The 17,256-nt window shown below is 39.8% G+C and overlaps 1 protein-coding gene across 10 annotated transcripts in view; it reads right to left on the reverse strand.

The window, feature by feature from the left end:
- DOCK9 (dedicator of cytokinesis 9) overlaps window positions 1-17,256 on the reverse strand; it is a 257,537-nt gene that overhangs the window by 46,502 nt on the left and 193,779 nt on the right. For all 10 annotated transcript variants that reach the window (XM_033105052.1, XM_033105055.1, XM_033105056.1 and 7 more), the window contains 7 exons: window positions 14,002-14,180; window positions 13,643-13,756; window positions 11,357-11,477; window positions 6,950-7,083; window positions 4,798-4,912; window positions 2,822-2,888; window positions 1,347-1,394 (listed from right to left, as the gene is read on the reverse strand). In XM_033105052.1, coding sequence (XP_032960943.1) covers window positions 1,347-1,394; window positions 2,822-2,888; window positions 4,798-4,912; window positions 6,950-7,083; window positions 11,357-11,477; window positions 13,643-13,756; window positions 14,002-14,180 — 778 coding nt within the window. The remainder of the gene's footprint in view (window positions 1-1,346; window positions 1,395-2,821; window positions 2,889-4,797; window positions 4,913-6,949; window positions 7,084-11,356; window positions 11,478-13,642; window positions 13,757-14,001; window positions 14,181-17,256) is intronic.

Genomic DNA, 17,256 nt, shown 5'->3' on the forward strand with positions numbered 1-17,256 from the left:
GTTACCATCAGCGTCCAGACACTTCTGATTGCTGCAAACTACTGCTTGAGCAACGTTGACCAAAGTGTCCACTTGTATACATTTCTTTGGCACCCCCCAGTATATTGTATAAGGACACCTTGTATATACTAGCATTTGGTACTCAGAAACTGAAATGTAAAAAATTACTGTTATGGTAAAAAATAAAAGAATTAAGATTAGAGAACTTGAAGTGCCACCACATTTTAATTAGAAACAGAAAATATTAATAATAGGAGGAAAGCAGAAAACATTTTCTCTAAATTTACTGTATTTTTTTTTAAAAAAACAACACATATTTTTATTTAACATAAAAAATAATTCTGGAAAATTTCTCCAATATCCCAAGAAAAGAACAACGTTAACATAAAAAAGCAAAATTATAGATAAAAAACTCAATTACAACTAAGTTTTAAAGTTTTTCTTAAAACATAAATATGTTTTCTTATAATTAATCTATTTAAAACAATAACATTAGAAAAATATGATACTTAGATCAGGACTCCATAAATACATCATCACAGAACACACAACATGGAAATAAAACAAATTCAGGCACACTGAATTGTTACAGGGCAGGAATAAGAACTCGATAGATGTGCTTTGAGGAATTAGCAGAGAAAGAGCAGCTTGGGTGTCCATCAGCAATGAGTTTCTAGCTCTCCCCAAATTAAACGCACAACCAAGAGGGTATAGTGAGACAGGGAAGTGAGGACTTATGATACTCTCAGTAAAGTGGTCTGGTCAGATAAAAACATAGGGCCTGGATAACTTATTCAGAGTAGAGGAAGGAGAAATGGCTCAATTTTAGAGAAGGTTTTGTGCAAGTTCAAACAAATTTCAGATGGACTGAAAAGATTCTTTCATTAAGAAAGAAAGTGGTTAGAAGAGAAATTAATATCTTTGGCAGGTGTAATGGTAACAAATGACCTTTGAAAATGAAACAGGGGAAGAGAAATAATTGGGGAAGGAGAACAGAGCCAGAAGACACATCAAGAAGAACTGGGACGAGAGAAAGGAGAGACAGAAGGAACAGGACACGAGGGAGAATTTGGAAGGAAAAGTAGAAGTGTAGCAACAGGCCACAAAGGAAAATCATTCCAAGAGATATGCATGAGACAAAACAAGACAGAAGGAATGTAGGCGAAAGATGCTGACAGATTTTATGGTAGCAATCCAAAGACCTGCCAACTGTCTTCATGGGCTGTTTATGAGAATTCCAACTGCCAATCACCAGAGACAATAATTCCCACACATTCAGATCCAAGGAATAGAGAAAAGTAATTGAGCAAATGACACCACACTTCAAACGAAAATCCCCACAGTACCTGGCTATGTATCGCTTCCCCATGTACTGAAACTGGTGCAAGCAGACTCTGCAGACAGGATGAAAGATTATTAAGGAGACATGAAGATAAAATCATTGTTTTATCTAAACCTACTGACAATAACACATTCAATAAACTCTTACATTTACCACCAGACCCCTCTGGTTTTCAGAAATTCTCTGGAAGGTCCCTCAGAACCCAGAGAAAATTACTATCCTGAAAGGAAGGCCCCATATTGTGCTGCTGTCAGGACCAGTGGGTGGTTAAAGCCATGCAGAAAAAAGGCCCAGGACCCCATCGTATTGTCCATCGATTCAGGGCTTCGACATTTACTTCAGGCAGTTCGTCTTAGAAATCACAACGGAAACCATGTGCACTGCTGCACTGTTCTGAGTTGCTTATTTGTCCTCATTCAAATCTATGCAAGGGGCTTGCTTTTTTAGTTTAAATACATGGACTGGTCCCTAACAGACATCACGTATGTAGTTTTTTTGGTTTGTTTTAATATATCCACAGCATTGTTTTTTTTTTGTTTTTGTTTTTTTAAAGCATGTAGTTAATAAGAGGCAGTTAAAATAATGTCCAGTAAGTTCTGTTGTTGAATCTTGTCTCACCATGGGACAACTCCCATCTTTAACTGAACAGATAGAATCGTCATGAGATTATGAAGCAAGACCGTAATTCCAAAATGCACAAAGTTCTGAACACCATAGGTTTCCACCTGAGTTTGTAACAAATACATTTGGCAGTAAATCATGACCCCATTAACAGATATAAAGCTATTTACAGTTATGACTTACCCAATTATTGTGAACAATCATAGTGCTGCAGAAATAATTTTTTACTGCAGAAACAGTGTTTTTGACTTTGGAGTACTGCCTGAGACCCTGCTGTGGTGTTACAGAATATACTCTCTATGTCAATTTTTCAAAAATCAAAAAACTTCTGGATTTGGCACATCATCTGGCCCTGGCAATTTTGAATAAGAGATGGCGGATTCATGTTTATAAAAGCAAAGAGCTTAAAGGAAACCAGAAATTTAAACTGAGGAGATAAAATGAGATATATAGATAATATGTAAGATTTTACTTTACTTATCACGTATGTTTAAATTATAGCAATTTTTCTGTCTGTTTCTGCATCTGCTTGAGTTAAGTTAGATTCAACTTAGAAATGCAGCACCCATCCAATTCAGCTGATACATTTTGGGTTATTGTATTAAAATGGCTTGTACACATAAGCAGTTACCTTTCATCTATAACAACCATGTTATCTAAAGATTTAAGTGTAGTCACTGCCCGCAGAGTCATGAGCTCCTGAGAGCAGATGCTGGGTCAGGTCCAGAAGAAAGAGCTCACTTGAGAAGTGTAGATGTGAACCTACTGCCTTCCTGGGTCAACTGCATAGTATCCTTCACACCACTTAATTAGCCAGCAAACAAGCAAGAGGCAATGGGTAAAAACAAAACTACTCACTCGGATATTGTAAAAAAATCCATAAGTTCAGTTGTTGAAGCCTTGTTCCAGTATGTAAACAAAGCATCTAGAAATTAAACATGTATCTGGTTAGAATCACGATGTGTATTCTGTACGTTATGAGATGGGATGAGATCTCAGAGTACAGGCCTCCAAGCCCTCCCCTGGCCCCTCTTATTTCTGACCATAGGACCAATCTGTACTAGATACCATACACAATGTGCTTGTTCAATTTAAAGAAGCTGCATTTGAACACTTAAGCTTTAGTTTCATCATAAAGACAGAGCTAACTTGTAGGAAGAAGGGAGGAGACACAGAGAGTAGAAGGTGCTCATAAAATGTGGGACAAAGGAACGAGTAGCTACAGAGTTACACAACTAATTTTGGGTGTTAGTCCGGTAAACCATTCTGAAGGCAATTTCTCCCCCACCCCATACCATACACAAAAAATCAATTCTAGGTAGACAGTAAGATTTCAGTGTGAAAATTTAAATAATATAGCTTTTAAGGAAAATACTAGAAGAGAATATCTTCATGATCTTGGGGGTAGGTGAAGATTTCTTAAACACGACACACACATACACACACAAAATTCTAACTATAAAGGAAAGAAATGAATAACTTGAAGGTAATTGAAAAACTGTTTAAAGAGGTAGTTGCATTTTTAAAATATGTGCATGGCCTTCCAAAGGGCTGACTTGGATGTAAAACTTCTGCTTTAAAAAGAAGTTATGTTCCAGTTATAGATCAGATTTATTATTTAAAACTTAAAATATTTAAAAAAATACTTTCAACAAACAAAAAACAGGATTATAATGCTGGCTGAAACTCACTACCGTAATGTCACGTTTAGAACTCCTGATTTAATGGAAAGAATTTCCACTTTATAACCCAAGTATCAGAATAACTGCCCCTTGCTTGCATTTGGTCATCACCCAAGCAAGATCTTGTTTGTTTGTTTTTTATTAAATAGCTATTTGAAAGGGACACATTGACAGAAGAATAAAATAGGCCAGTCCCGGAGCACTTAAAGGGCAGGTGTGCTGCTCCTAACGTCTGAGTTGTAAGGTCAGACGGTTTTGCTGCTGAGATGGAAGCTCGATATAAAATAAACACTATCTGCAGGCAGAAATACCTTCCACTATGCTTCATGTCCACACCTACTGCCACCGGACATAAGCAGTACCAGAGGTCTTCGGATTCTCAAACAATGGCCTTTTGTTTTCAAAAGAGTTCATCTTCACTCCCTCAGTGAAACACACCGTATACGTTCTAATGTGTTTCAGGGAAAATGAGTCAAGAATTTTGACCAAGATAAACAATGTGATGCTGTACCATGGCACAATTTCACATGATGGGTTATATCACAAAACCAGAGTTGAAACTGTTCTTTTCATGGACAGCTTTATATGGTAAAGATAAAGCAATACTGGTTGTGGTCATTTCTATTAAAAAATGTGCTTGTCGAATCCTTAATCAGAAAGTTAATCTACTATGGTACCACTATTTCCGTTAGAAAACGAAAATAACACACTTTGCTTCCAGTGAAAACCAGAAATGTCACGCGCTCTAAGTGGAAAGATGCTTAGGTGCCCCCAACATTATATTTTCTAATTCAAGATATTGACTAATAAAGTCATATAAGTTGCCAGTATTTCATTTGGACAAATGAAATTTAAAACAAAATAAAAAGCTACTTTACTTATCTGCCTCTGTTAGTTAAGATGGTAGCTCTGAGCTTAATATAAATTTATAAAATAGGCCCATTCACATTTTAGAACTCATTTTATAGAATATAATAATTAATAAAAAATTTTTCCAAATTAAGACTTATTTCTACTCCATCTAGAAAATTAGCATGTTATTTCAAATAAGGAAGAAAAATCCTTATATCCTGCCAAACAATTACAATTTTAAAAAAATAAACCAAAGACTGAAACAGCGGAAGTGAAGCAGATACCTTCATTTTTACCTACCATCAGACATGCTTTTTAAGATGTAGAGGAAACACATCAGCAGGCTCTTAATCTCAGACTGGTCAAGTTTGTCACAGCGAACCACAGAATTTCCCAACGTGCCACTTTGTTGGTGCTAAAAAAGGAAATACATGTGGATTTTTCTTCTTCATGAACAGGTACAACACAATTAGTTTCACTTTTCTCCCTTGGAAGAGATCGAGTCTTAGAATTGACTCATACCAGGTGGAAGGTATAAGTAATTTGTCGATAAACTATAGGCACATCTTCGCCAAATATACACAAGTGCTGTTCCACGAAAGCTCTGGCTTGCCTCCTGCGCACACTTTCGTAAGGGACAAGCCAGAAGGCACAAACCTTTCAAACTGGATAACCATAGTTTTAGTCACCAGCTTAGTTTTCAAATGCCAAGGAAAACCTCATGCAGAAAAAGTATGTGTGCTAGGATCAAACACAGAAATGACGATTCAGGAGACACTGCAGAACCAACCATTGTCTCCGGAAAACGTCAGCAGCTGAAACAGCAAATAAAGTCTATGGCACTGCTGAGTGCCAGCCACAAAAGCCTACAGCTGAGTCGCTGTCATTCAGTTGATATTGTGGGGCACCCTTGGGGGAAAACAATGGGCAGGCGCCAAAGGGACAAATACGGACACCTCAGCACAGCACTGCAAAGACCTAAACTGATGAGGTCATTCCATCGTCAGCTTAGCTCAACACTGCAAACGTCAGAAAGCATGGGGTGCAGGGTGAGGGCAGTTTTGCCACTAGACGGCAGGTTCACATGTTCAGAGGTTTCACATAAAAAAATACAGAACGAGAATCTCATCGCATGATAAAAACGCAGAAGATTTTACAATCCTCAAAGTTCCAATTGAACTTAGGAAAATGTTTTGCCAGCTACCAAAGCAGAAAAAAATCCGTGAAAAAATATCTTTCATTCAAGGTATGAGGGGGCAATTGAAAAAATATAGAATACACAAGTTTAATGAACAACATCCGTGAATAGTTTTATGTAAGGAAGAATGACGGGTGCAATTAGTGGCAAAACTGTAGTGCAGATGCATCACCTGGCCCACCCACTTCATCAGAGCCGCTAGGAGAACTCAGGACTTCTTGCAGTGGGAGGGAAGGTGCAGCATGCAAGGTTTCCTCTGGCAAAGGTGGAATCGTTAGAAGGGAAAAATCCACAGTGACCCGGTTTTTCCTGGCTGACTGGCAGCTCTCCTCCTCCTCTCCAGCACTGCGTATGACACAAGCGGAGTGCCTCCTGAGCAGCTTCTCCCTCTACACACGAAGGCATGTTAGGGTCAAGGGAAAGTTCAACACATCATGACACACGCCCACACCTGGATGCTCCCGTCTCTACAGACTGATCAATGCCAGACACCGAAACACGTCCGAAGACTACAGACCTGATGCCAAGGAAGGACGTCTTCCATGTTTATGAGAACTAGGAAGATATCCCTAAATGGTTCGCCTGTTTATTCATAAAGGTGCTTGCCTATACCTTGAAAGAAACAGTGGCCAAGGTGCAACCAACCTATCACAGTTCCAGGTTTAAATACAAACTTTATCCATTCCCACAAAGTTCCAAAGAGTCTGAGCCTTAGTTATTTTAAGAAAAAAGGTAAACTATGAGGAAGATGTGTAGTGTTGGGGTTGGGGTTGGAGTGGGGGTGGGGTGCAGTGTGATGAGAGTGATTTCAAAGGAAGCCTTATCCCTGAATCACCCATATGATCAATTAACCTTTCCTGGAGCTGACTTTGGACTTCATGCCCATTTGTGTGGATAACTGTGTTGTAAAAGGTTTTCTCTGGCACACAGACCACAGAGATGCTAAGTGACTGGCCCTTTGATTTCCCTAGCTGGCCTACCTACCAGAACCATTTGCTCAAAGTGCTCTGCTGTAAACATTGCCCTGATCTGGAATCCGGGAAACGGGAATCAGGGGATTTCAGAGAAGGGGCTCCCAGGGAAGGGGCTCCATTCTTAGTTAATACTGGGATTATCTATCCCACATTAACTGAGTTGTGTTTTTCTTTTTTTTTTTTAAAGGTTACACAATGAACACCAGAACACGAAGCATGTTTACTTTGGGATAAATCTATCTGTTGTAAGAAACACTTGAGTTATATAACAAGAACTTACCTTATCCAGGGAATTGCTTTTCTCACTATTCCTTTCTGGAAGGCTGTTCCCCGAATCTGTACTTATGAGGGATCCTCTCGAATCAGCATTTTTCACACTGTTGATGTTTGGAGTTGAAGTTGTATACGGAGAAGCTAAACAGAAATTAAGCCAAAAACAAAGATTTGGTGAGACAGAAACAAAATAAAGTACTGAATTTTAAGGGGAATTGCTTTTATGGCACTTATTTTTTCTGTCAGGAAATTGGTTCAAGAGTTCCATTCAATCACTTTTAAAGAACCAAGTCATACAAAGTAGATGAAAATAAATTTTAATTAGAAACATTCAAACGTAGCTACCAATTCACTGATGAGAAAAACTTCTGATTGCTAAGACAAAAAGAGCACATGCTGTTTCAGAATGACATAGGATGAAGACTTAACAATTTTTTAAAAAGATAAAATCACCTACAACTATCAATCAAAAAATTAAACCATGTAATAAACCCGCAGTATTCAAACTGTATGCTGAGGTGCCCTAGAAAACTCAAGAGAGGTGTCACGAGATACTTTAGACTCCTAAAGAAAACACAATACTTGACATCTGTCGGAAACTGTAGTTTCAACGTTAAATCATGCTACATTCCTTTCAATGATGTCATCGCTTTGTGAAGCTGGGGATTTAGTGGTTGTTATGATGAAAAGCAAGTACTGGGTGAAAATCATTGTGGAACAGGAAATGAGGGCTGTGAGCAATCTGATTCCAAATCTGAGAAGCTTGGCAGTGCCCAACAGGCACACATCTCATTAGTAAGAGTTGTGGTTATTAAACATAAAATTTTTTTCTTTAAATTTATATTTTTTCAAATGCCTACTAAGTTGTAAGAATATAAGAACGTAAGTTATTTGGCACTAAATACCTAATAAATAGAACTGCTAGGTGTTTCTTTTTGCCTGGGGCGTCTGTGAAAAAATTATTCTGACAGCAAGTGAACTGAGAATTTTGGGGAAGCTCTGCAATAAAGCGTTACAAGCAGAAAGGAAATCTAACAGACATAAAATTTGTGACATCTGTGAAAAAAACAGCATTTGAAGGCAGAAATCAGCCCCCCACTTTGGTACTGTGGGATTTTTAAAAGTAATAGACTGACTTCCTGCTTAGATAAGAAGTAAGCAAGTCACATAATTAAAAATGACTCTCAGCCTTGTACATTCTGTGCTGAACCAAAAGACATGCCTCCAGCTGAGAGGCCTGGCTGGTGCTGCAGACGGCTCGAGGAGTGCTTTGGCCTGTGCTTGGCATGGTGTTAGCACAGTCTCCCAAGCCCACGCTGAACATGCCTTTACCCGGCAGCTCCCCACACACGGGGCATTTTCAGGTTTCAGCCTGCAAATTAGCTGCCGTGGACTTCCACAGTAATCCCTTCCCTGACCTAACACTCAGGTTTATCCACCACCATCTCTGAAAGTGATTCAGTGTGTTAAAATTAGGGTTTCCCGGCAGAAATTCCCGCCCTTTCTCAGGAATGTTTTCCGCGCTTTCCCGTTCCCGAATCCCGAGATATAAACTGTTTTCTGTTCTCCACGATGAATCATTTCCACAAAATGACGGCCAATACTACCAACCACCTGGGTTCAAGGAGACGATTTTCCCGATTTCCCAACCAACTTTTCTCGGGATTCGGGAATGGGAAAGCGAAAAAAATTCCTGAGAACAGGCAGGAATCCCCGCCTGGAAACCCTAGTTAAAATCAAGAAAAGAAGAGCCGGAGGAATTTGAAAATGTAAGTGAACAACGGAACATGTAAACCATTGTCCACAGGCTGCATTCCCCAGAATAGAAACCGTGTGACTGATTGTCACAAGAAACAGGTGGAAACCCTAGGAAAAAACCATAAGCCTTTTCCTATATTCAGAGAGCAAAGAAACATACATTACGACCAAATTATAATTATAGTCCTCCTAATGTACTTGGACTTTTAATGGACTGGGATATTTAATGTAGAACACAGAGCTCAGAACAAAGAAGTCCCCGGGAAAGTAAAATCAGATCCTAAATTCTCAGAGTTTTAGGCTCAATTCCGGAACTACAGCCCTAATCTAAGGCAAACAGATGAAAATGCAATAAATCAAGATCAACATGTTTAGAATTATGTTCCTATTGTGTGTGTGTGTGTTTAGATTTAATGTCCTGACCCAGTACATAACTTAAAAAAATTTTAAACAACATGTAAGTAAAATGTTAGTTTGCCTCTCTCCCCTTTGTACAGAAAGCCCAAAGCAATACACTGAGTCGGGGGCAAAAGGAACCCCAGCCTAAGAATGTGTGCGTTTTAAAATGAATGTAGTCGCAGAGTACTTGTATCCAGCAATACATAAGTCAGTTTTGGAAATTTTCATGCACCATGTTCCAAAAACATTAAAAAAAACTTCTGAGGGCACATTCTCATTATGCATGGAAACGGGATTTCTTCAATGGAGATGTAAAGAGAAAGTCTGCTCTTGAAGGATAATCACTGGGACTAAAATTAAGTGGAAACTCCTTGAGGAATACAAGAAGAGTTGCTAAAGCTGCCAGAAAACAACCGGTAAACCTAATTCATAGGTGGGACTTCCCTGGACAGCATTCCTAAAAGTGAATAAGGATTTAAGCCTTTAAAAATGGGGAGAAATACCAATAAAGCCTGAGGATAAATAAGTTTGTTATGGTGAATTCCTATGAAGAGTGGATTCAGATCTTAAAATTCAAGAAAGAGTGACAAGACACACGGAGTCTCAAGTACTTTCCATAACTTCGCCATGAGCACAGAGTAATGGCGTCATGCTGAAGATACCCAATGTTTCATCTTTCTGTTCTCAATGCATCCTAACCCTAACAAGGTGAATGGGGAATTGGAGAATAAAGTCATAGTCGAAACATCACCCCACTCTAGTTAGATAATTTCCACAGTCTTGAATCCTACAGAGCACGATTTCACCACATTCCTTGACTGCAGGACTCATCCAATTGGCTACTGAGAGTACACTGCAGAACATGAATAACGCTCACGAATTACGCTTGTTATAACGGCAGTCAAATATTAACACTCAGGGTTTACCATGCCCAGCATTGCACACATCACCACGACTGTTTGGGAGGTGTGGACACAGAGTGAAGAGACATCCTGCCTGTGGCAAGAAGTAAATGGTGGAGTCCAGCTCCCCAGCCACTGACTGTGAAGCCAGTGCTGTGAACCACTGCAGACAAAACCCTCCGAAGAGAGCCCCCGTCCACTCCCAGAGCAGCGGCTGAGCACATGGGCAGAGCAAGACGAAGAAGACTGAGCCAAGGCCCCAAGAGAAGGCTGATGGAAACACCACGTGCCAGGCTCTGCTCTGAGCACTGTGCATGAATTAACTCATGCAATCATGATGACGCCACACGAGGTAAGTAACTATGAAAAACATACATGAATATAAGTAAGATTAAAGATCGGTAGTGGTGTTGTAGGATAAATTTGGGCATCAGTGTGAGGTTCTCAGTTTTATATTCCGCCCAGTTTCAACACCTACATGAAATAACATATTAACAACAAGAACAATGCAGAAGGACAAGCTCAGAATGAACAGTCCTGCAAATTAATCAGCTACAAGGACTGCCCTTTATTCTGCCCTAGGAGTTAGTCCTGTTATTGGGTTGTCTAGACAATAGTCATAGGAGGACGTTTCATTTATTCCAAGTGTGGTATAAAAGAAAGGGATAAAGAAAGACAGAATAAGCTTTTGAGTATCTATGACAATTCTGTGAAGACACTGTTTTTTGTACCATTATCTTTATGAAGGAGCTAGCACAGGGGCTCAATTAGTTAGACTATTAATAAGTACACTTCTCAGGCATTTTCTTTTGGAGAAACTACTCCATTTGGATCTTGATTTATGCCATCTGTTTTCTTCCCCACGGTGACTACTTGTACATTATTTCAGAGAGAAAAAATATTCCAGGAAAGATTTTAGAAAACCAATTTCAGGATTGCATCCTAGCCATAAACCACTCTCTCCTTAAGTAATTACTTTGTCACATTTCATCTAAATTCTAACACTATAAATAAATTCTACTCATCCCCCACAAATGTATGTGCAAAGATACTCCTCTTCTAAAAACATACACACTCCAAGTGAAGATTTAAAATGATAAATTAACTTAAGCGTAAACAAAAAGCAAACAGTACCAATTAATTAAGTGCACTAGTTTTGGAATTCATAAGAATTTGGGATCTCTATTTCAGTGTAGAGTTGAGGGGTTTTAGTCGTCAACTATCAAAACCAGGGAGAGAATTTTCAAAGCAGAAACTCAGACTTCAACGTTCCAATTTGAAATCTAACAAACTATTGAATTAAAGACACTTTCAGAATGAAACTAGCATGGGGCAGAGAAGAGCAGGCGCGTTACCAATGCCAGAGATAGCGCCAAACAGATCTTTGTGCAGATTGTGATCCAGGGTGTTTCCAGATTTCTGCGGTGTCACTAATGGGTTTACAGCTGGCAAAGTAAGTGATTCCTCCTTCACAGTCTGTCAAAGGGGAGAAAGAGAAGAAATAATCAAAGATGATTTTTCAGAGAGTCATCAACTGTTCTTGGAATTGTGAGGGCAAGTGTTAGAACAAGACAGGACAACCTGACATGTTAAATATGCCTGAGTGGGAGAAGCAGCTGCACGTCCCCTGACAGGGAGGAAGGTGGTGGTGGGTCAAAGAAAGAGCAAGGAGAAGGGGGCACATAATATTTAAAGTCTGAGGGAGGGAGGCAGAGAAATCTCGGCCCACGAAGTCATTTCTCTCCCTAGAAGCTCTGACGTCCAACATCTAGTTAGATTATTTTGTTATGTTTTTTCCCTTCATAAAAAAGCCTCCTGGGCTCTTTCTCACTGGAACACTGGTTTTTTTCTCATGTCGGAAATCCTCCCAAAGGAGCAACGGTGACTCACAATAGCAGCAGTAAAAGTCTCTGCAAGTTTGGCACTTCATGTGAGCTCTCCATCAGTGGAGAAATTCTGTTAATTGTGCAGTTATGTTACAAAAAGGATTTTACTTGCTGAGAGCCAAGGAAAGAACTTGTGCTCATTCTTCTCAGGACTGAGGCCGTACAGAGAAGTAGCATTATGCCCTGAAGTACTTAGATGTATTCAGAATTGCAGAGATAGTGTAAAAAAAATGGGATAATGCATCACTGTTTGGGGAAAAGGGACAGAAACACACAAGGAAACTCCCTAAGTGTACACTATATGACAAAGTGGCAAGATTAACATGTGAGCCAGTTTATAGGTGCAGAATAAAAGGGAAAGGAAATTGCTGAACTGGTAGCATCTGTCCAAATCAATGGCAGGTGGTCTCCAACCAAAAAATTTTGAGATAATTTCTGGGATCACCCTTCAGTCAACTTAATTTTCAGCACATTTTTACGAAGATAACATAAATGAAGGTAGTCAATTCTTGGAGAGGGAGCTTGCATCATTCACCGCGGCCTCTCTAACATCTCACCTGACTTTCTAATATCATCTGACTTTCTAATATTACAGACAGAGAGAAACTTTAGCCCAAAGAGGTGGCATTTCCAAGACTGTGTTGTATGTTATAATCAGAACTGGGGCGAGCACTGAGCTCTCATAACACACAGGTTAGAACTACGTGTTTTTTTTTTTTTTTTTTTTTTTTTTTTTTTAAATTATTTTAAAGATTTTTATTAAAATATATCTAATGTATATTATATTAGTTTTAGGTGTATACCACGGTTGTTCAACATTTATATACTTAAACAAATGATCACCATTAGTCCAGCAACCCTTTGACAGTGTACTATGCTATCACAATATTATAGACTATGTTCCCTATGCTGTGCATTACATCCCCATGACTTATTTGTCTTGTACCTGGAAATTTAAACCTTTTATTTCCCTTCAGCTTTCCCCCTTCTTTTTTAATTTTATAATTACGAACTACGTGTTTTTGTGTGTGTGTTTTTTTAACTTCCCTCCACTATCAATATTTGTTGAATACACAAAGAAGATCCTGAGGTTTTACAAGGTATTGGGCCAAGAAAGCATTGTTTTTATATAATGATTTTTAACAAGAATTGAATGTTTACTGACTGACCCCATCTTAGCCAGAAATGTAATTTACCAGGAGTACTGTGGATTATTCTGGGTAGTGGCCAAAAAAAAAAAGAAAAAAGGGAAAGGACAGGTATGCACTGGGTTGAACAGTGTCACCCTCAAATTTATATCCACCCAGAACCTCAGAATGTGATCTTATTTGGAAATAGGGTCTTTGCAGATGTAATTAAGATGTAAGGTAAGATGAGGTCGTTTGGATTAGGGTGGACCCTATACTTAATCACTGTGTCCTTATAAGAAAAGGAGGGGATACCAGAGTCACAGACACACGCCAGGGAGAAGCGTGTGTGAGGACGGAAGCTGAGACGGGAGTGACGCAGCTACGAGCCAAAGAACCCAAGGATTTCGGGCGACCGTCAGAGGCTGGGTCTGAGACAGGGGACGTGCTCTTCACAGACAGCCTCTAGAAGGAACCAAGGCTGGTGACAGTTTGATTTTGGACTTCTGGCCTCCTGACTCTGAGAGAATAAATTTCTGGTGTTTTGGGCCACCCAGTTTGTGGTACTTTCTTAGGGCAGCCCCAGGAAACGAATACAGGCTGTGCCTACGTGAATATGCTTACGTACACTGCCAGGGTTGACAGGGAAGGGTGACACATCCCTCACGTTGATCCGCTGGACGTTTTCAATCAGAAGGCCAAACAGAGGCAGGTAGAGAGTAGCTATCCTTGCTTGATGGCTCTGAAAGAAAGGCGCACCGTATAAGTTCCTCCCAGGCTCTGAGAATTTAATGACGGCCTGAGCTGGCAAAGGCCATCCCCTGTATTTGGATCCTTCCTAGGAAGACTGCTATTAGATTTTATTGCATAAACAGAGAAAAGTCTTAATGTGGTTACCACTAATTTTCTAATGGGTTACGTTCTTTACATTACTGAAAATAAAGGACGTGTATCAATCCATATTTCCTTTCTTGGGGGACCACTCACCCGTGAAGCGTATCGGTCATCAAAAGAATGCTTTATCAGCAGGTTCTTGAGCACGCTGATGGCAATCAGCCGGACCTCCCGAAACTCCTGCAGGGCGGTCCCCACCTCCCGCAGTAACAGTCCCACCAAGAAGTGGTTTCTGCAGAACTCATCTGTCAATGAGTAGTCCAGCTGGAGATCTGCAATGAGGATGGAAACTGCGTTAGTCAGAGAGACTGTAATGCTCTTTGAATAAAATAAAAACCAAACCCACCCCGTACATTCAGCCCACCCTGTGTGTGTCACCCGAGGATTAGACTTGGCTGCCAACTGCAAAGGGAGGATTAGCGAAAAGGCTGCTCTACTTCTCAACACATGGAACTCTTAAATGAAAACAAAATTTGAACACAAACAATTGTACTGATTTTGATTTTGAAAAATATTATTATGATACATCCTATCTAATAAAGTTAGTGAACAGCTTTAGTACAAATATAGAATATAGAACATATATTACATTACAAATATAATTTTGTTATGGACATGAAGTTAAAAAATACAAAGTTGCACTAATTGACAGTATTATTGAGGAGTGATCTATGGATAACAAATATGTAATTAAAGAAAAAATAAATATACAGTCTATTAAAATGTTCTTTACTAAATGAGTTCATTTACCCATTTTCTGGCCATTAATACTCCCATTAAAATCCAATGTATTTAAAATTAACAAGTTAGCATATAACCTATTTATTTTGCTATCACTGAATGGAGAACTGATTTAATACAGAATTTTAAAATATATACTCTTAATACTTCTGCACCTCTAAAAGCACATTAAAAACTAATATAAACTACAACTAAAATGTAGTAAACTAGTAACCCAAACTAGTAAATCACCAGCAAGCTAAAAGACAAAATTGAAAGCTCTTCTGGAAAAGAGATAGAAGCAATCGTGAGATCTACAGAGGGAGGGCAAATAGAAGCAGCTGACCATCACTCTGAAACACACCTTTTCAGTAAGCTATGGCCAGGATTTGAATTTGAACTTTTATATTGAACCCATTATTAGAGAACCATCTATAGAACCCTCCTTTGACTTTAATTCCATATTATTAATAGTTACTTCTAATCCTATCCAAAATACTGACCCAAGTCCTAGGAACCCCTTTAGCAGAAGCCAAGGAAAGATGATTTCTCTTTCCAGAATAATCACGTCCACTGTTTACGTTAAGCCCAATTTATCCTAATGGCAGTTCACAGCTTGAATTCACATAAATCCCTTAGAAGAAAACTTTATGGGTTTAACTGCACACGTGCACACCCACGGAGTGAGAAGGGAGAGAGGAAGGAGAATGCTAAAAATACTCCTTCCTCTCAGTGAGTTATCTGTAGGTGACCTATGCCCATGCACCCATGTGACAAGAGGCAGCCCCTCCTGTCACCAAATACTCAGCAGTCTGCTGAGAGCTGTGAGTCTGCTGGGCCCTGGAAGGGGTGCCACTTCACTGAGTTCTGCAGGACAAGCAATTGGGCCCTGCTGGGTCAGAGGCGAAGGCAGGCATTAGCAAACGTGCACTGCCCAACCACGGGTCTGAAGAGCTGCCCTCTACACTGACAGGGGAAAGGAAAGGACAGTCACGGTAGCCAAGTACAGACGGGCTAATGACTGGCTGTGAAGTGAGGGAGGATCTGATGAGGTTTGAAGTACAAGGTTGGAAGTGATTAATTCCAGCTGAGGTGCTGGGGACAGGGGAAGAGGAGCCTGGCAGGCATCACATTGGAGGTGCTGAGTGATCGGCTGGGGAGGACGATGAGGACTCCCCCAGGGAGGTGACTACTTAAGGTTAAGTGTGTTAGGGGTGGGCATGCCACATTTGGGGTGCTGGGAGTCGCAGGTGTGGCTGAAATGTGGGGAACAGTGGGGAGTGAGACCAGACAGCTGGGCCGGGGTTGGATCGGGGGATGCTGAATAACTGGCTGTTACTAAGACCCGGAATGTTTTCCTTCAGACCCGTACCTGGCTCAACCCCTCACTTTCTTCGGATCACCATCTTCCTGGTCACTCTATCTCAGATGTCACCCCCATGTTATAGCCCCTTTCCTTGCTTTGTTTTTCTCTCCTTAGCACATTTTGCTCTCTAACATTCTACATGATTTCCCTTCAGTAACAGCCAGTTTTCATCCTTGTGTGGACGAAAAAGGGGTCTACAGAAAGTAACCTCTCAGGGTGATCTGGTCATTAATTCCTCACTGGGCAGGTCATGGTGGGTAGTCATGCCCCACGCACACAACTTTTTTAGTAAAAGGTCTATCTTTGCCTTAAGTAATAAGCCCTGCCCATTGTTTCTGTGCATCTAGATTAACACCTTTGATATAACCACCCTCAAGAAAGCATATAATCTTGTTAACAATCCTGCAATCCAATCCCTGCCTTGTTTTCTCCCACCTTCATATTATCTTCCTCAGTTCTCTCCTTAATTCAAAATGCATAAAGGAAGCTGCAAACTGCTATTCTAAGAAGCATTTGAGATCTTGCTTCCCGGCAACTGTCATTAGTTTGGTTCAAATAAAATCTTATAAAAATTCTTCACAGGTTTGGACGTTTTTACGTGGACACTTGTCCACAACTGTATCCTGGGGCTAGACACAGTTGGTGAGTAAATATTTATTGAATGCATGAATGCCAACTCTGGGGCCACAATCCCCCTTCTCATTCCTTAAAAGTCAGTCTGAGTCTGGCGGGGGGGAGATATTTATGTCTCTGAATGAATGTCTTTGTACATTTCTCTCTGAATTTCTGAGTCAGTTGATTTAGGTGTTATTAATAGTTTGGTGGCATCCTTCTACTTTCTCTCTCCTTTAGCATAAATAATCCTGATCACACACAAGGAACTAAATTCAGTAAATATCACTTGACAAACCTAAAAGACTAATTTGATTCATTCGATTTATTCAATGAAGATAAAGAAATCTCTATGAGCTTAACTCTCTTCAAACTTAAAGAGGATACAGAACAGTTAAGAAAGACTCAACATGCAAACATAAAAAGCAGTGAAAAGCCATGTTGCTTGTGATTTAGGTTACGGCCACCACTATCGACAAGGGATATGAAAATGGTGGAATAATACATCTTTGGAGTGAAGCAGGGATTTTTTGTTTGTTTTACTTCTTAAAGAAACATCCTAGAGGATCCAGGAGCAAAAAGTGAGATGCCTCCCTGTATGTCATAGCAATGTTTTAGCTACAGTGAGAACACATTTGCTGGTTTGTCAT

Source organism: Rhinolophus ferrumequinum, chromosome 4 (genome assembly GCF_004115265.2).
Source record: "Rhinolophus ferrumequinum isolate MPI-CBG mRhiFer1 chromosome 4, mRhiFer1_v1.p, whole genome shotgun sequence".
Classification (NCBI taxonomy): domain Eukaryota; kingdom Metazoa; phylum Chordata; class Mammalia; order Chiroptera; family Rhinolophidae; genus Rhinolophus; species Rhinolophus ferrumequinum.